This window comes from Gopherus flavomarginatus, chromosome 1 (assembly GCF_025201925.1).
Source record: "Gopherus flavomarginatus isolate rGopFla2 chromosome 1, rGopFla2.mat.asm, whole genome shotgun sequence".
NCBI classification, from domain to species: domain Eukaryota; kingdom Metazoa; phylum Chordata; order Testudines; family Testudinidae; genus Gopherus; species Gopherus flavomarginatus.
In genome coordinates this window covers 270,447,481-270,467,665 of record NC_066617.1, presented here as the reverse complement: position 1 = coordinate 270,467,665, position 20,185 = coordinate 270,447,481, and the positions used below count along the sequence as shown (strand labels likewise).

General features: G+C 43.2%; 1 protein-coding gene across 1 annotated transcript; it reads left to right on the top strand.

Moving 5' to 3' along the window:
• The first annotated feature begins 8,194 nt into the window (after nt 1-8,194).
• ZIC2 (Zic family member 2) lies at nt 8,195-13,491 on the top strand. Its single transcript, XM_050949519.1, has 3 exons — nt 8,195-10,129; nt 11,782-11,945; nt 12,224-13,491. Exons 1-3 carry the CDS (start codon nt 9,130-9,132, stop codon nt 12,524-12,526), a joined length of 1,467 nt encoding a protein of 488 aa, XP_050805476.1. The 5' UTR covers nt 8,195-9,129; the 3' UTR covers nt 12,527-13,491.
• The last annotated feature ends 6,694 nt before the right edge of the window (nt 13,492-20,185 follow it).

Sequence of the window (20,185 nt, the reverse complement as noted above, 5' to 3'; positions counted from 1 at the left end):
GCTGGAAGACAAAACTTACACTCTAAGTGCTGATTACAGAATAAAACACAGTATATAAGACATTAACTGCAGAAGCAGCACATATGAAAACTGTAATTTCTTTCATTAATAAAATAAAATAAAAGGTTTGTTGCACATGGTAGGAGCGAGTTTTGGAAGGGTCTGCTCAACGTATATTCTCCAGCTTTATACAGAGATACAGAACACTGACTATTCACAAACAGACAAAATAACTGCTCGGTATATCTCTCAGGTAAAGTGTCTGGAATGATACAAGAGGATCTGAGACTCTTTTCACTTACATATGGCACTGCAAAGAACGCACAATCAGCATATTTTATAGTAAACGCTAGATCGGTCCCTTCATTTCTCACCATTTCAGTAAAACTCACAAATACATTAAGAGTCTTTGCAAAAAGTAGCTAATGGGGTCACCAGATAATAAAATAATGTTGCGTCTTAGTTTTTCCTTTAGGGCATTAAAAGTTTGATAGAATGGATATATTATATGATGCTTTTTCTTAAATTTTAGAAGTCTCCGACCTTCTAAACTTTGTGCTGTATACAATCTCTGAAACCTTCTAAAGAGAAGCTATTAATTGTTTGTTATTATAGATTTTTATAAACAGGTGCACAACAGTCGAAGAAAATATTGAAAGTTTCCTTTAGGTTGAAACGTTGTGGTTGTGTGAATCAGATGTCTCTGTTACGTAATTTGGCCGAGATGGCAAACATTTTTATACTGATCCTCGAAAGTGAAGCGAAGTTGAGACATATTCGCTTCTAGGGTATCTGGTACCTTGTTATTAATAAATTATAAAGTGATAAGACTGTCCTTTGGACACGAAAGGTTGATGTCAATATTTGGGGGGTGCTGCAAGGAAAGCTATGCTGAATTATTCTGCAAAACAAATAAAAGATAGAAGTTACTGTCTCCTAAAGCAGCGAGATATAAAATAGCAAGAACTAGTATGACTGTTATAATTGGCGCTAAGATTGGCATACATTCTGTACTCAGTATAATTTGCTTTCTTTAGTGACGTGTCCCTGCGGAAGCTAAGTGCAATGAAGTGGTCATTAGATACAGAAATCAAATAAACGAAAATACTGCACGTAACCTTCCATTTTCTGTATATGTTCAAGTAAGAAACTCTCCTTTTTAACGTTATGGGATAAAACTTTGAACTGGGGATCACATGAGAACTGTCCACTTAGTTCCAAGTATCCCCATCTAACCAGTGCTACTAACAGAAGTGTTATCGATTAGGTAATAATTCGGGTTCTTTTGCTTGTTGATTTTTCACACGTGTTTAAGAAAATCCTGTGGTGATTCTGCTATTCCCGCTTGAGGGTGGATATGGCGAGCGCAATTTGGACCATAATCACTTCAGAAACACAAGGGTTCACTTTACATTTCATTACATCAGACTGGGGCTTCCGCAGCACACCTTAGTGTGGCGTTGTTTCATACAGGAATATCTGCCAAAAGTGTTTGAAACCTGCTCCAAAAACGAGCTTCAGCCCTTGCCTGAAGATCTTTTGGGATTTTAGTCAGGCTAGAAGAACAGTACAAAAATAAACAACTCCTTGCTTTTAAAATGGGCTGCTTGATGTTTTTATTATGCAATAAAACCTTTTTTCTTCAAAATAGCTTTTCACAAAAATCCTAAGCACTTTGTTTTATTGAATTACTGAGATTTAATGGTTTAATGGGTGAATGCATGGAGGAGAAGCTGTAAACGTGAATAATAGTATCGTAGCTATGCTGTATCTTGTACACGCCTCCTTGTACAACTCTTGTTAAACACAGCATGATATGTATCTGTCATCGATTTAATATGTCTTAATTCAAATATATCTCCCTGATCAATTTCATTTTATGGGGACTGTAAAATAAAGAAAATATTTTATGGTTAAACAATAGTCAGAAAAACGCCGATAGACAAGAAAGATGTTTACATGATCACATGAAAATTCGTCAACCTCTGAGTAAACATAAACCATGGAAAATATAGGCGACTGCTCAGGTACTTTGAATTTGGACGCTGGAATTAAGAAAAAAATAATTAAAACCAAATACATTACCATCCAGGACTACTAATATGATTTCATATTAGGCCTACATTGTCCTAACGATACATATTGTGCTATATTTATGTATATGAGTACACAGACAATCGCGAAGACACAGCATGTTTGTGGGTATGCACATACACATATACATACACACGCACAGCTCCATCTCCAGAGAGTTTTAGAAACCCAACAGGCCCTTTAAACTCTGGTGAATCGGTGAATCACTAGTCCAATATAAATATTACAAATAAACGTTCCGGTGGCAGTTTATAAAAGTCCGAATGAACTCTATTAAGCCTTGAGGCATTTTGTAAAGATTCCTCTTCAAAATATATCATTATCTTGGCTTTTTAATGTTTGCTCTAAATATTTGGTTGATACTTGCATTATGTAAATATATGCTAATGAGCAAGAGCACCATTTATAAACTGTCGCCTTTAATGCACGTCTTATTGATATTTCGTGAATAGAGAACAATACTTTATAATATATAAAGCTTCTGGGGAACAATTAATATTTAAGCTTTTCTCAACAAGTCCTTAAAACCTGTTAGTAGACCAAAACTAAAGTAGATTACCCCCCCACACACAATTGGATTACTTTTTAGCAAAACTAACGGTTAACAAGACACCCCAAAACTTTCCTCAGGGCCAGACTTGATTAAACCACAGCAAGTTTTATACATATGCAGTGTAGTATGTTTGCCAGGACGGCCCCACGTTCTTACAAGGTGCTCCCCTGCTCCATTACCTCGCGCCTTGTAAGGCTGTATTCACAGAGATTCCAGCATAACGGTTGATTGCACGCCCTTCATTATTGAACAGATACAAGTTTCTTTCCGATGGATGTAGGTAATTAATAAACGACAAAGGAAGTGAGCAGGACGGCTTCCTGGCACCTTTGCTTTGTTTGTAGTTTTGTTCTTGATCTAAGGCAAAAGATGTATAGAATGGAAAATCCATGTTTATTGCAACGCAAATTGCCCTATCGTCAGTCAGGCGTGGTTTATGCCAGGTTTATTTTCTGACAGGCAAGATATTGAAAATGCGACAGAGTGTATCTGCGAGGGGAGACTGAGGTCGGAAATGGATTCAAGTATTAATTCTATGGTAGACTTTTCACACTAATAATGGTGGAGTCCTCCCAGTTCAAGCTTGATGCACCAATGATCTCAAAACTCTTATCAGAAAATATGTGTGTGCAGAGTCACAACCCCATTTTGAGTGAAGTATATGGGTAATAATTATTTGATACCAACAGAACAAGTGCAAAGAACCCTGCCAAACACACATGTGATAATAAACGGAAAGTATTTGTTGACATGGAGATTATCCATGAGCTCACACATACCCTGTTTCACATCCCATCACGTCCCCCAAATTCAGATAGCAGACTAAAAGAAGCCAAGGTATGATTTGTTTGTACATTATACCGACGATGACATATTTATACATGACAGGGCCTTCTGTTTCTTTCAGAACAGAGTTCTCTCTACATACGCCTTTTTATTCTTAAATGTTGCATTGGGTGGTATTGCAAGTCGGTGAAAATGCAATCAAACCGACTGGTCTTTGTTTCTATAGAATGGATGTACTATATATGTGTGGAATGCACAGTACAGTCCATCATTGAAAGGACACTATTAGCAATGATTTCTAGAAGTACAACTTCTTTGGTTACCACAAAAGAGTACGGAACATGGAGGATTTACTTTTGGTCACACTGCAGTGCGAGGATTTAAGATTAAACGTCATATGTTCTTGCATAAATACATGGTAGCGAAACGACCTAAAGGTAAAAAAGCAGCAGACTTTGGGATTCTAGATTTGTTTTCCCTGATGCAGTGCTCAACTGGATATAGTTTACACATGCTGTGTCCCTTTTAAACTTCAGTTGTTAACAATAAACTTCAACTTCCCATAGCTTCTTTTTCATATATCCAAATGAAGGTAGAAGTCACCATTATGGTACAATACAAATTGAGTGTATTTAATTGAATAGTATCCACTTAGTCCTAAATGCTTTTGTGATAAAAGACTGATGAAAGTGTTTGAAAAATCAAGAGAATGAATACTATAAACATATTGTGAATGAACTACAATGACATTTTTAAAGTATATTTTTATATGGCAACAAAACTCGAAAAGCAATCATTTTCAATACACTACCAGTTAGTAGAATCACGTAATAGTTCTAATACTCTGATTTATTCCCTAAAACTTAAAAAAAATAGTAAATAGTGTTTTACATGGCATAGTGTTTATTAAAATTAGTTCAAAATTCGGCGTATTTTTCTCTATATCTGAACGTCAACGCTGGAAGAAGCTGTTGAGATAAATCAAATGGTGACATTTTGACGGCTTTACTTGTATAAGCAATATGGTTACCATATGGCATTGTTATTTATGAATGACAGCATAAATTGTATTACAAAGTCTATCGCAATAATAGCGCAATTTATTGGAAAGCTGCTCTGCTGTCACTAGCATTTATAAGGCAACCTCCATATGAAAAAGGTAAGTCAGTCAAATTACACATTCATGTTTAACATCTTGCTTTTAGTGGTTTTGGTGTTTTTATTTTTAAGATAATAAAAATACTCCTAGTCTGGTAGGGAATTCAGAGTGTCTCCTGTGGCAAAATAAATCTGCAGTGTGATGCAGTAGCACAATAACAACTGTAAAAATATTGTCCAAATATTCGCTGTTACTTGGCCGATTCTTCATCCCTTAAAAAAAAATCCACTGTACTATGTATCACTAAATCACTAGCAAATTCATTTTTATATAGGAACTTTTTATAAGCATAACTGAAAGAACAATAAATTTTAATGGTATGAAAGAAAGGTGCTCCTTTGTAGGTTCCCTATACGTTGTAGTGGGTTTTAAGAAATGGCTTTTAAAAGTTACAACTTTGGCTGAGATTTTCATTATTTCCCTTTTCTTTTACATTACACTTCTATTAAACTCTGACAAAGAACTTTTGTTCCAAAGTGTGTTTTACAGAGGGAGGCTACAACACAACACATGTGGTCTTCACGGGTCATAGGTCGAACGGCCTAGAAGTGGCTAAGATCGGCAAAATCAAAGGTAACCTGCAACTTAATATCCTGTTGATGATCTTGTTGAATTTATGACCGTCTGTGATACAGACAACGGTGCAAGTGATTCTGTTAAATTGCTCTGTTCTTTTCAGGTTAAACAGAGCATCATCCCCCTCTCTACACTCCTTCTCTTCCCTCCATAAGGAAACAAAGGTTGGATTTTGTACTGAATGTTGCCCATCTTATCTCTACTTTAAATAATTAATTTCATTTTTCTTAACCCTAATATATATGCATTTAAATAGACAGTACAGTCAGGCCTTTAAATTCAACTTCACACAACCATACATTCTATGCACATGTCCATATCAACTTTTATAATACAACTAGTCCACACTTCCCAATGTAAACAACAATCGAGTGGGGAAAAATATAGCGGAAGTTTTCATTCTAATGCTCAGCTGTCCTCATGAACGTTGATTCCTAGGAAAATGAAGATTATAAAAGACGAAGACTATACCCGAAGTTAGGAAAAATCCCTTGCTATCATACCCTATCTGCATAAGCAATAGGTAATAGTGAGAGCAGTGTAGTTTTAAAGAGAAATACGTAAAACTTACAAACAGGGGAATGTGAAGCGGCTGTATGTTCTGCAGGTCTGATACCACTGCACCGCGGGCACCTCCGCAAGCCTGCTGAAAAACTTATTTCACTAAAACAGTTTAGAAGGGAGTTTGACTGGCCGCTGTCTTCCCTCTAAAGAATGAGCTTAAGTCTGCACTTCTGGCAATGGCCCTGAAAGCGACTGCAGGTTTTTTTCCCCCCTCTCTCTCTTTTTCCCTTTTCACCCTGTGACATGAGGGAAAGGGGTTTTGCGGTTCGTAGAGAAATAAAGCACTTCTTAGAGGGGACGGCGACATGACTTTGAACTTGGATCAGCTCCTCTGTTTCCTGCAGAGAGAGTAGAACTGGAGCCCTGAAAGAATAGCAGAGTCCAGCCTGCGGGGTCTCCAGCTGGAATTAACGAATTCTCCCCAAACTGTCCCAATGCAGCCGCCTGAAGCCGCAGAGCCAGCATACAGCAGCAGGGTGATCTGGAAAGAACGAAAGAAAGAAAGAAAGAGGTAGGCATTTGGATACGTTAACATTGTTTTACTATGACATATGTTTACCACAATATTTTTCTCTGACATTTTTGGGGGCTCTTCCTTTCTTAGATGCAGGATCTTCCTTTAAACTCTTCTGCTGAAATGTGGGACTAAATAAATAAGCCTATGTGGCTATCAGTGTTTTATGACTATTCGTTTTTCCGGAGGCAGACACTGTAGATGACTATAACCTTCAAGTTGTGCTCTATCTCCCTAGCTCCGATTCAAGGGGCATCCCTCAAATCCTCTTTTCTGAAGTGTTGTAGGGAAAGGACAATACAATCTGTTTGCTGTCTGGCCATATAGGTTGTAGGGTCAATAAAAGGACAGCAAATGGATGAATTCTGCAGTCTGGAAAGAGAACTTCGGGGAGCAGCACTCTCACGTAGAAAGACATGACCAAGGGACAGCTTGGAAGAAGGGCTCGGGGCTTTAGCCAACAGAGGGGGATGTCTAGATCCATTTTGAGTTTGTGGGTTTTAACGATCATTTTAGATGAGAAGGAATTCCTGTGTTTCATAAAGGAACCCCTCGCGTTTTACGAAGCGTACTAATGTTTCAGCTAGTTCCAAAGCAGGCTTTTAATTGTTTTTAACCATTTAGTGGAAGGGGGAAATACTAATTTAACCAAATCAAGGGAGAAAAGCTATTCGCAAGGTTGTTTTGATTTCACATATCGTTAGACACTGTAATATAATCTATATCTATCCATCTATCAGCAGAGCATTATAAAATCCTTCCCCGCCCCGCAAAGTCCACTTGTATTTGATGCAGTACACAATAACGTGAGGAGTGACAGGAATGTCGCTGGTAAGAGTATTTATTCCACCTCTTTAAAAAAACACCACCACAACATTACATTTTGGGTTGATTCTCTCTGGTGAGCACAGAGATGATTAGAGTGTAAACGTCAGGATGAGTGCAGAAAGGTCAGTATTACAAATATTATTTTTTAAAGAGCCTTATTTATTGGATACTGGCCCCAACATGATTATTTTCCAGACATTGCAAAACAAACCCAACCAGGGGCCAGACATGTATTTACTGGCGGGGGAGGGGAAGCGGACTTGTTCGGTGTGTATCGGGTGCTGCTTTTTATTATTATTTATTGTTATTATTGCTGCCCTCTAATAATACGGTTTTCAAACAACAGCAGCAAGTTTTGTTGTTGCGGTTATTGTTAGAAATTACAAAGGAAGCATCAAGCCCTATAGCCCCTGCTCTGCAATGCACATGCAGAGGCAGTCTGATATCTCCGCTCTGTACAAGTGGCTTCAAACACCAAATAGCTGTTTGGTGTTTTTTCTCTCTCTCCTCTCCGACGAAATAGCACCATTATCAATAGTGTATATGGTTTTTCTCTGTCCCTTTCGATTATTTGGCGGATTTGCTTTTGCAGCAGAGGAGAGAAAAGGGGAAAGGGAGAGGCAGTATTGGCAGCGCCCCCCCCCCTTTGGTGTTTTAAGAGCCTTGTTTTGCTTGTTGGTTTTCCCCAAGAAGGACGACTGGAGCGGGCAGAGGCAGGCTGGCTCTGGCGGCTCCCCTGCCTCTTCCCTCGATCGCTTCCCCAGAAAAAGAAACAGCGAAAAAAGGGTTTCAATGAACCCCCCGTTTCCAGCCTTGCTCGCGCTTGGTGGCTGGAGCTGCGGCAGCCCCACTCCGCCTCTCCCTGTGGCCGAGCTCTGGGGTGGGGTTGTGCTGGGGGGGATAGAGCCAAGCGCTGCTGCTGCTGCTGCCGCCGCCGCCCAGCCTTGGTGCGGGAGGGGGAGGCGGGAAGGACCAGGGGAAGCGCGAGCCGCTATTAGCCGCCCTTACGGGGACGCCAGGATTGATGAGGCCAGTTTGACCAATGAGCTGGCTCCTGGAGAATGACCGGGCTGCTGTTAAAGGGGGCGTTTGAAGAGGAGCTGCCAGTCCAGCCAGACAGTAAGAGAGGGAGGCTGGAGAAGTGGAGTGGGGAGGGGGGAAAAATAAAAGCAGCAGCAGCAGCAGCGCCCATCGAAATAAACAGAGGCGGAGAGACACGGGAGGAAACTAACCCCCCGCACTGAGGGAGCAGCCAGGCGCAGGAGGAGAAGGGCTCAAGTCCCCCAGCCCGCTCCAGAGAGGCTTGATCATCTGCAGGGGCTGCGGGTCCTGCTGCGGAGCCCCCCGCTCGGCTCGGAGACCCAGAGAGGGGATCACTTTGTTATTGTTATTGTTTTTAATCCGCATCTCCCCCCCCTCCTCCTCCTCTCCCCTCCCACCATCACCACCAGCCCCGCAGCTCAGACCCAACTTAAAGAAAGAGAGGAGGCTCCAGGGAGAGGACAGAGCCGCGGCTGCTTCCTTCATCCGTGGGAATTCGTTCCTGCGAGTTTACTACTTGAGACACATCTCATGCCTAGCCGAGAAGAAGAGGAATAAAAAAAGAGGGGGGGGAGGGGACACCCCAGCCGCAGGAGGAGAGGGGGAAACTAGCGAGGTGTGGGGGTGCAGGGAGGCATCAAAGGGGCCAGCGCTTCTGGGGGTGCGGAGCTCAGGGCGGAGGTTGGCGGCAGTGACATTTCCTTGGCAGGGTGTGTGTGTGTGTGTGTATTGCAGGGAAAGGCAACGCGATTGTCCCCCTCCCTCCTTCCCTCCCCCCTGCTCCCCCTCCTCTGCCCTGCCCGCCCGCCCCCGCCTCAGCTCCTTTAATACACTTTGGTTCTCCGCCTGGCTTTGGACTCGTCTCTCTGTGGCTCGCTTGCTAGCTCGGCGGCTGCTGCTGCGGCTCGGTGCAGCGGGGGGAAGCCTGGTCCCTGGATCCTGCTGCTGCCGTGTGGTGGCCGGGAAGGAAGAGGAGCAGCCGCGGGGGAGGCACCGGAGAGGAGCGGCAGGACCATGCTGCTGGACGCCGGACCCCAGTTCCCTGCCATTGGAGTGGGCACTTTCGCTCGGCACCATCACTCGGCCGCCGCCGAGATGCAGGACCGGGAGCTGAGCCTGGCGGCGCAGAACAGCTTTGTGGACTCGGCAGCCCACATGGGGGCTTTTAAACTCAACCCCGGGGCCCACGATCTGTCCCCCGGCCAGAGCTCGGCTTTCACCTCGCAGGCTCCCGGCTACCCGGCGGCAGCCTTGGGGCCCCATGCCGCCCATGTCAGCTCCTATTCCGGGGCGCCTTTCAACTCCACCCGGGACTTCTTGTTTCGCAGCCGGGGCTTTGGGGACTCGTCTCCGGCCGGCGGCCAGCACGGGATCTTTGGCCCTGCGGCCGGGACCCTCCATCACCCGCACACGGACGCTCAGAGCCACATCCTCTTCCCCGCCATTCACGACCAGCACGGCCCCCACGCCTCCCAAAACGTCCTGAACGGGCAGATGCGGCTGGGTTTGCCCGGGGAGGTCTTCGCCCGATCGGATCAATACCGCCAGGTCTCTAGCCCCAGGACTGATCCCTATTCGGCGGCTCAGCTGCACAACCAGTATGGCCCTATGAATATGAATATGGGCATGAACATGGCAGCTCACCACCATCACCACCCAGGTGCCTTTTTTCGATACATGAGACAACAGTGCATCAAACAAGAGCTGATCTGCAAGTGGATCGACCCCGAGCAGCTGAACAACCCCAAAAAGAGTTGCAATAAAACTTTTAGCACCATGCACGAGCTGGTCACCCATGTCTCGGTGGAACATGTTGGGGGACCCGAGCAGAGCAACCATATCTGTTATTGGGAGGAGTGTCCCCGGGAAGGCAAACCTTTCAAAGCCAAATACAAACTGGTCAATCATATCCGAGTGCACACGGGAGAGAAGCCCTTCCCCTGTCCTTTTCCTGGCTGTGGGAAAGTTTTCGCCAGATCAGAAAACCTAAAAATCCACAAAAGGACACACACAGGTAATTATGTTTGGTTTCGAAGATTTAAAAATGGCTTATTGGTTTAAAAAAATGCACTGAAAGATGCTCCCCTGTGTAAAGACTTCCATGTTCAGCGTGCTGCAGCGTTTCCCGGATGTTTTCTCCGGCTCTTTCAGTTTGAAATGATTTTTTTTTTACTAATTGCTTTATATCTGTGGTCATTTATTAATGTGAAAACATGTAAAACTTGGCCGAACTCTTTCCCTTTCAAAGTAAAATACAGGCGAGATATATTCATTGATACTATTAAAATATGGCTTGACATATGTATAGATAAAATATTGTCCGTAAGTAATGTACACATTTATATATGACTTGGGTGTGTGCGTGCGTGCATAGGTATTGTAAATATAAAAATATCTCGTAGTAAGTGGCGAAATGTCCCTTTCTGGGAATGCTTCTCATTAAATTTAAATGGTGTGAGTGAGGGCAATAAAATTTTCTAATTTAGAAAGTGTTTTTAAAGTCTCATGTGAGGTGGTTTAGGGTGGTGTTGCAACAGTTTATTAAATTATATAATAGGTAGCAGAGGATTTGAGGTTCAGAACCTTACACAAAAATCAGGTCAGACATGAGAGAACACAACACTTCCTGGGGGTAAATTGCGTGAGCTGAACAGTAACAAAACAAACGCATCATCCTGCTTCATAGAGTATTCATTTACTATTACTTCCAGCATAGAATTGTGCCAGAGTATTTCATAAAAGACAGCCAAATATTTTAGCAACTTCCACTATAAATATTTACTTGAATACGGGTAAGATCTATAGGCCTATTGTTTTCTTAAGTGTTAAGAATGATGCTAGGTGCGAGACAAGCTTTAACAAGGTTTAAAAATTGAGAAATTTATTTGCATGAAATGCCCGCACTTAAGTCATTGTGTCTGAGCGGATGTCTTTAAGAAACAATTTAGGTGCTAATGGAATTTAATGTTAAATGGTTCCCCCTCCAAATGGGTGGATGTTTGAGTTCTCACCTCCAAATTACTCTGAGCGTTTGGAATTCTAGCAACAGGGTGAAGAAATAGTATTTTACAGACATTTAGTTTCCCCCAGCGGATATGTGTTTACTTCCAAGATCCATACACGAAATAAAATGTGTGTAGCCTTAACTGTTTTGTTAATGGTTTATTGTTTAGCAGGATATTGGATTTTATATAAAGGTGCAAACGTCTCAATTCTTAAAAAAATGCTTTCGAGACGATTGTGTTATAGCACCAGTTGAAACAAAACAAAATCCGTAAATTCATTGGAGCCATATCGTGTCACCAGTTTTGACGGAGAACTTCCTACTGGTTTCACTGGAGAGTCCTACTTAAAAAGCAATGGCGAGATATGGCTCCAATATTTTTGTATTTTATGATAAAATATCTTGTCAGTAATGAAGTGATTAGTTCATAGCTGCACATCAAGGCGGTCCTCAGAAAACAATTCTCACAGTGACATCAATCTTTTGTTAACCATTTTAGTGGATTTGACATTGGTAAAGAAAGCATTCGAAATTTAAAAAAAAATGCAATTCTTCCTATAGGACTCCTAGCGCCCCTATTTTGTGGATTATTGTGCAATAAGTAGGGGAGAAGTCCAAGTTGATTGTTTACTATAACCAAATCCTCCTCGTTTATCTTCCAGGAGAAAAGCCTTTCCAGTGTGAATTTGAAGGCTGTGACAGACGTTTTGCCAACAGCAGCGATAGGAAGAAGCACATGCATGTCCACACTTCAGATAAGCCCTATCTGTGCAAAATGTGCGACAAATCCTACACCCACCCCAGCTCTCTGCGGAAGCATATGAAGGTATAATACCACACCGCCGTTTTTCCAGCTGACATCCTCTGAGTGGGTCGGTTTGGGAGAAGGGTTTAACTCGCATTTTCTTTATTGGGAAGGGAAACAAAAGCAGGAGCTGCCTCATCGGCAGGTTGTGAAGCCAGGGAGCCTTTGCTTGGCACAGGGGGGCGGACCTGGGCGCCTGGGAGTGCGCTGGCCCCGCGAGGCTGGTGTGAGCACTGGCCGGGGCTGCCTTGCGCATAGGGACACTTACTCCACCCTGTCTTGTTGCATTTGCTTTCCAGGTCCATGAATCTTCCCCTCAAGGCTCGGAATCGTCCCCGGCTGCCAGCTCGGGCTATGAGTCCTCCACCCCCCCCGGCCTGGTGTCCCCCAGCGCCGAGACTCAGAGCGCCACCAACCTGTCCCCGGCGGCGGCGGCGGCGGCTGCGGCTGCGGCGGCGGCGGCCGCGGTGTCTGCGGTGCACAGAGGGAGCGGAGGCGGCGGCGGCGGCGGGGGAGGCAGCGGCAGCGGAGCCGGCGGGGGCGTGGGGGCCAGCGGGAGCCACAGCGGCCTCTCCTCCAACTTCAACGAATGGTATGTGTAGGGGCCCTGCCGGACTGCTGGGCGAGGCCCCGCCGAGGAGGAGGAAGAAGCAGACACACCGGAAAGGTGCTGGATTCTGTTTGGTTTGGGTTTCATTCTTAAGCAGCGAAAGGATTAACAATTTAAACGGCTCTAGAGCCCAGGAGAGCAAATCCCCGCCAGAGCCTCCAAAACGAAAAATCCGCCACAGCTAAACTCTTCTTGTCTCCCTCCCTCCCACTTCCCTTGGCCCAAGACCCTCCATCGCGACCAGCTGTGTATATAGAGGACTCCTCCTTCCTCCTCCAAGGTGGTAAACGAAGTTTTATTCGATTTTCGGTGTATAGAAGTTCGTCCCATTTGTAAACTACGGATTGATTTTCTCCCACCCTCAAAAAGTGATGGACTTTTTTCGTTTCTTTTCCCTTTTTAGTTCATCCATTAAAAAAAAAAGTAACGTGGAAGAAAATGGTTTCTTTTGTAATTGTGATAATGAATATTGTGTTCTTTTTTAAGAGGCAATTTGATTGTAAACTTAATTCAACTATAGACTGGGGGAAAAACTGTGCCAAAGTCTCCATTCTGTTACACACACACCACGACCAACAACAACGCTTGTGAATGTATTTTTCTGTTAGCTGGGTTTACATGTGATGTTTTAGTGCTTTTGCAAGTTCAATTTGTTAGTTCCTGTTTGAAAGATTGTGAGGAAAAATAAACGTCGTGCCGTTAGCTTTTCCGTAATAACGCCCTTCCGTCTGTAAATACCTGTTACCATATTTATCCATTTGTAATTAAATTATGGTATTAACTTGCTACAGAGGAAACAGTATTTATAAAGAATGTTTCTTAACTATAAATATGTACAATTGTGAGCATAAACTGTTTCAGATTTTTTATTTGAAGGTTTAAGTGGTTTCATCATTTCTTGTGATATGTTTTGAGAGTAATGCATACAGAAATATAATAAAATGTGTTGAAACTGCATATACTGGTTCTTTTTACGTCCAAAGGCTTTCTTTAACTGGGTAAGTTGCACCTAAAGAATGAAAATCAGTGTAGCTAGAATATGCAAAACATTTTTTAAAAATTAGCAAAATCACCTTAGGGTAATTTTTTTTAAATTATATACAATTTATTCAGTTATGATAGCGTTAACTTTCCTCCAAAACATCCTTTTAAAAAAAACAATAACAACAAACCCCTACATTATGTGCCAATAAAACAATAACATTTTGGAAAGCCCTGTGATGACAATAAGAGTGAGCTTTTCAAGTATTCTACTGTGTATATATGTTTACACTGAATATAAGATACCTCCAGCTTTCCTCAGGAAAGTATACATTTGTCTTCTGTTTTACTCTATTATATTTATGTTCTACATTACTTGTTTTTGTAGAAGGTACCAAAAATAGTGCACACTGGAATGTTGGTGGATTAGAAATTCACATTGACCTAAAGTTGTTCCTTTGCTCATGACATTTTAAAATTTACATTTATTGTTTAAATCCTTAAAATATTTGTACAGCTTATATACACCACTGAAGAAGTAAAAGACTGCATAAGGTAGCTTCATTTTCTCTTAAAGAAACATTTTAAATAATTTTTAAAAAGCCCATATAGTGATTTTACTTAAAATGTATTAGATGAGTAATCAACACAAACAAATCTAGAGCTGTTAATCGTGGGGTTTGCAAGGAAAAAGAATAAATCTTGATCTTAATTAACTCTTGCTTGCCGCTGGATTTTAGTGGGAGGATGAAAGGGTGTGGACCAGCATCCAGGCTTTCTTAAGGAATTAGACATCAAATAAAATAGGGGATTTTCCCCTTTAATGGGCAGGAAGCGGCTTTCTAGGAATACCGGAATAATCAAGACACCCAAGGCGTGTGTGGCACAGCTTGGGAATCTTGGAAAGCTTGGACTTTGCCAAACCGATTTCTAGCCACGTAAGTATTGAAAACAGGCAGATCAGAAGAGCCAACTCCTCGGAATAGGACTCCTAGCGCCCTATTGTGGCTACACTGTTTTCAGCAAAAACATGTACAGATCGGTTTGCCTCTCAAACGCAGCCAACCACATCAGCTTTCTCTTCTCCTAGTTATTGTTTTGTTCTCCGAGTTGAAATGACAATAGAAGTGTCCCACGATGGCTGGGGAGCTGTGCGTGCTTGTGGGATCCTGTTCTCTTTGTGGATGGGAATGACACAGGGCTGGGAATGAATGACACATGCTCAGCAGCAGAAGACTAAATCCCATGGGGGGGAAGGGGAAGAACTCCGGAAAATCTCCCCAAATGCTGCTCCAGAAGCAAAGTTTTGGTAGGGTTCAGAGACTGCACCCTTTCCATACTGCGCTCTTCTGCGGGTTGGAGTCTGGCGTTCATTCAGGTTGCATAATGTAAGACCCTGAAGTAATCAAACAGCTATTAAAATCTAATTTATGTTCTGTAATAATATTACGCAAAATTATTAAACTCATTGGCACACGCTGCCGATCCCTTGGAGAGATCACTGGAAAAGGCAGCTTGAGTAAAGTCCTTTTCCTGTTGAAAAATGTAACCTCATTTATAGGGCTTGTTTCAGATTAAAATGTGTTCTAGGTGTGGTTGAAATTCTGGTTATTTTTTGTAACCATCCTCCCCACCACCCAGCTATTGCTACCCTGTTTCCGAGCGGGTTCAAGTTAGTGTGGGGGAACTGTAGAAATTAACGCACAGAGCTGGAAACACATTCCCCTTGCAGAACAATTCCTCTGCTATTTTTTAGTCCTACAAACTCTTCCCCCAGGGTTTTGTGTTTGGTTGTCTCCTGTGCATAGGAGGTAGCTCCCTGACCTCGGCGGGAGGGAAAGTAAGTCTGTGGAGGACGAGGCATCCTTATTCGCCTCGGAGTTAGTCGAAGTGGCTGCCCAGGGTTAGCCCAGCCGGTTGAAGGGAGCGGCTTCGGGGCTCTTGCTGGCTCGTCCACTGGTTCCCTGCTCCGTGGCTGGTCAGGAGCTATTGATTGCAGCTCCGCTCTTCGCTTCCATTTGTCAGCCCGCAAGAGCATCGAGAGAAGTTTGTACTTCGCTTGCTATCGACTGTGGTTTCCCTTCCCCGGCCCTGGAAACAGATTCGCCGCCGCCCGCCAGCTGGAGTTGTGTTTTCATGTCTTGTAGCCTAATCTCTGTTTTGGCGTGAGATCCCTGCCGTAGGACGGACTAGCTCTATTTTAAAATAACCCCCATCGCCACCAGAACCGCAACGCGGCTGGGCTCTCTCCCGGCCATTATTTAGGAGCAGCAGATACAGAAAAGTAAAACAAGTCCCCGCCGCCCAGCTAACAAAGCTGCCTTTTCATGACAGGCCCTGGGGAAGGGAGGGCAACAACCGTGGTCATGAGAATGGCTTTTTTTTCTCCCCCTCGCCAGACTGGCCATGAACTTGAACTTGAATTTGACTTGGCTCGCCCGCTACCTAAAGTAAAGCAAGGCTGCCCGGCTTTCCCAGGACCCAGGCAGGGCCCACACCGCCTCTGTGGTTAGTAATAGCTCATAATACATATAAACCGCCTTTCCTTTCTGAGCCTAGTGATTTCTATGGCGATTGCCAGCCTTGCAGGGTTCCCAGCGGACATTGTGTACTGCTCGACAGCACAAACACACAAACACACACACACACACACGCATCCGTGGGGCTGAAGGGTTCTCTGGGGACTGGAACCAATGGGCAGGACACAGCCGTCTGGGCTTGGCAGATGCAGCTCTGCAAGCAAGACCCGTCTCTATCTCTCCGGTTCCTTCTCTTCATCCATCTCCTCTCTCCCACCTTCCCCCCCACCCCGCCTTCTTCCCTCCCTCTCTCCCCCCTCCTCTCATTTTTCTCTTTGTCTATCAGGTTGAGCCTGGTGTTTCCAAACCTGAAGTGTCTTGCTCGCTGCACTTTTGCACACCCCGAAGGGAAACCAAGGACAAATCGCAGGCAAGGCCTGTGGCTGTCTTGGCAGCCCTGAACCCTGCTTCATCCGTACCCCTCCTCGCACACCAAGGAGTTGGAGCGAGCCAGCTCTGTTCCCCAGCACACAAACTAAAGGCCAGGACAGCACTGAGGTCTGCAGAAGAGCTCCAGTGGTCTCTGTCTCGCACACACCTAGTTCCAGTGAAATAACAAAAGGGGGGCAGGATTTCACAGCTAAGGCGGCAGCATTCACACAATATATCAAATACGATGCACAGATTACACGTATTTACTGCAAAATTGCAGCTTCTTTTGCAATGAGGTAGCTGTATTACACAGAAAATCAATATCAGGCAATACTGTTATTTTTATCACTTCTCCTGATTTTGGATTTTGACTTTTTCTTCATATGCCCTATGGAGTACATTTAACGATTTTACTTTAGCTGGTTTCCTAAAACTTTGTTCCCAAAGCTGCAAACTCAGATGTAATTTAGAAAAGAGTTTAGATGTTTTCTCCTGATTTCTCCCTGCCTGTAGGTAATATAGCTTGTATGGCGTAATTTTCTAAAATAGCCTACTTTTACCTGTACCTTTATTTGACATGACTGTAACAAATCAAACATTTTTTAAAACTATTTATGCATCCCTGGGGGAAAAACTCCGTGTGCCAGGGAGGCCAGCATTAAAGTTATATATTTAATACGATGTGAGTCATTTTATGATTTAATACCCAGAACAGGCTCCCTTCTGCCCAGCAAAATAAAAATACAACATAAAATACAAGCTAAAGGTCAGCTTGCCTGGGATCAGCCCCGCAGAGGATTCATATGGAGAGTCTCCAAGATTGTTCAGTTTCATTCTGTCTAGACTCCACTAAGCCTATAGCAGCCTTTTAAGTTTCTCCTTTGTTTTCAGAAACTCACACACTCTTTTTTTCTACCAAATATGAAGACAGCAAGCCACACAAAACTGCTACCCAACCGCATGTGCACACAGGACATGCTAATTGGTACAGCGAGGTATGTATATTTTTCATCTACAACTTTTTGGGGTTTGGGGCTGGCTTCCTCCCTTCGGCCCCCCGAAACACACAAATTGGAGGGCTTCTCATTTTACAAGCCGAGACTCCGGTATTGTACTGCAAACGTAACTAGCAGCGATTAAACCCACTCTAGGGCACCATGACTCCCTCGCTTCGAAAGTGCGATTTAACTCAAGTTCTGTGGATTTTTACTTCCTTCATTCTGCAGCGCCCCCCTCCCCGCGCACACGCCGAAAGATTTCACTGCACAAAATGTCCGTGTTTAGTGCTTGCCCTTTTCAAAGGGGGTGCCAGAGGTTTCATGTCTTTATTTAATCATACTTCAAAGTCATTGCTGCTATACTGTTGTCCTAAGGAGAGGAAGCATAACACAAAACGTACTGGCGATCTGATTTCCTACCAGGGAGTTGCACCGGGCAGTAAACAATAACAGGTTATTCCTAATACCTACCATCCCCTAACATTTTAACATGTTTCAAATAGCTTTTTAATGACGCCCTCGGTGGGAATTTTTATGGCCGGGCTATACATTTCCGAGCTGCAAGAAGTTGTTAGTTTACCATTTTTAGATCAACCCTCCTAATTCTTGGTGTAACCCCAGGTGTGGGAGCCATCTGTTGCTTCCTATATGGGAAAACAATTGCTTAATTAACCAGGACACTTCACCTTTTTTGCCACGATCCACACAGACAGAGGGTTGAGTTTTGATGCGAATGTCACCTCTTTAAAATATGGTATAAAACTGTTAACTGTCCTGTTTTCATGGGCATATGCGTAGGCTGGGGCTAGGAGCAGAGGTGACTGCCAATTAGTAGTTTTCTATTTAGAGACTATTTTCTAGAGATGAACAATATGTGGGAAACACAGGTTCTATGGGAAACATGGAAAATAGATCTGGAATCTCAGATTGCAGTGGTCAATATTTTCTGCCCAAATCTCTTTCCAGCGATTTCGAAGATGCAACAGTTTGATCTCTACTGTCTAGCTCTCCGCCTCTCCCTTTGATTATTGGGGTACTGATATGCCGCAGCCAGCGGAGGTGCTGGGTTCTGGGCCAGGAGGAAATGCTTGTTGCTCCGGTCAGGAGTATAATGTGAGTGGTTAATGTGAGGGCTCCTCCTTGCACCAGTTACAATTACCAGATACAGATATAGACGGTCTAGTTCACACACCAGGGACCCACTTCAACATAGCAACTTCATCAGAACTGGGCTGGTGAATATTTTTGTGAGTGTCTCTGCGGAGTTATCTTTTAGTGGAGGTCTCGCAGGAGAGCGATTGTTTTGTTTTGTTTGGATCTTGATTTAAGCCAATTGCTTGTGGCGGAGAAAAGAGCAATGTCCATTCCGACTTTTAAAGTAACAATTCCGCAGTGTGTGTGAACAGCCCTTCTTTGCTTTCTAGTCCTAGTCGCAGGCTGCAGATTAAATAATAGTTTTAATGAGAGCGGTGGCTATTGCTGCATTAGGTGGTGCCAGTTATGAAGATGATCTGACCTGTTTTGATGAAGATGATATGACCTGTAGGGAGAGAGTGAAAGGTCAGCTACATGCAGTGACCAGATTTCTGCTCATTCCTGGCACATGCTGCTACGATATTGATCCATGGAGAAAGATAAACATAAAAGCCAGATCCTATGTCATGAATACTAATGAATGTTGGTTCCAGATTTTAATTGGTGTTGACTTCTTTTTTTTTCCACGGTAAGTATTTATTGCAGATCTCCCTGAAGTAAATCTTCGCTGGTTTTCCTTTTCCACTGTATCTCTCTCTTGTTGCAAATCTTCGCAGCAATTTACTTTCCCGAACAGCGAACGTAAAATCCCAGAGACGCCATTGCCTGCACTCAGTTCCCTATCACAGTTCACAGGGGCAGATATTACTGAATTCATTAAAACTTGAAACGCAGAAAAGTTCTCATAAAATGCACTATTTCGACCAGGACTCACATTTCGACCTTCCGGTTATTTATTCAATATATTTCCTTGTATCATTATGTGGTGAACTTGTTCTTCTTTATTATATCTTGTCCCCGGACACTGGACCAAAATTATCAGTATAAATAGGGAGTGATTTCTGGTTAGAGACATCCGAGTTCCTGAAACGTTACGAGACTAGTCATCCCTATACTAGTCAATTATCGCATAAACATTACAATTATCACGGAGAAGCACTCATTTCAAATTAACTTCCCTCTCACGTTTTATCTGTTCTCTGTGTGTAAAATGGATATGGAAACACACTGAAGGGAGTTCAAAAATGTTTCCAGCGATGCCCCTCTTACGAATTTATTGGTTAATAATCACTTTATCTGCAAACTAGTATTGAATGGTTTTGTCTTATGAAATTGACTCATTTAGCTGGGAACCAGGTGAACCTGTGTGTGCAATACCGATAGTAACACATCCGCTTCATACTGCTATTAACTTAACAGAGCCAGATGCACCATGTACAGTGGGCACAACCCGCTGTACTAAAACAATCAGCTCTATTAAGCTGACATCTTTGAAAAAGTTAAACTCATAGGTCACATGGTTACAAATCATTTTCAAGCAAGTAACTCCAGGAAAGATTCCCCCCAGCCCTTTACACTTTTCAGGCTATTTTTTTTATCCCCGGAGTGATTTATTATGTAAGTAATTTTAGGGGATACAGTTTACAGCCTGAATTATTAGACTGAACACCTCTGGCTGACACCACA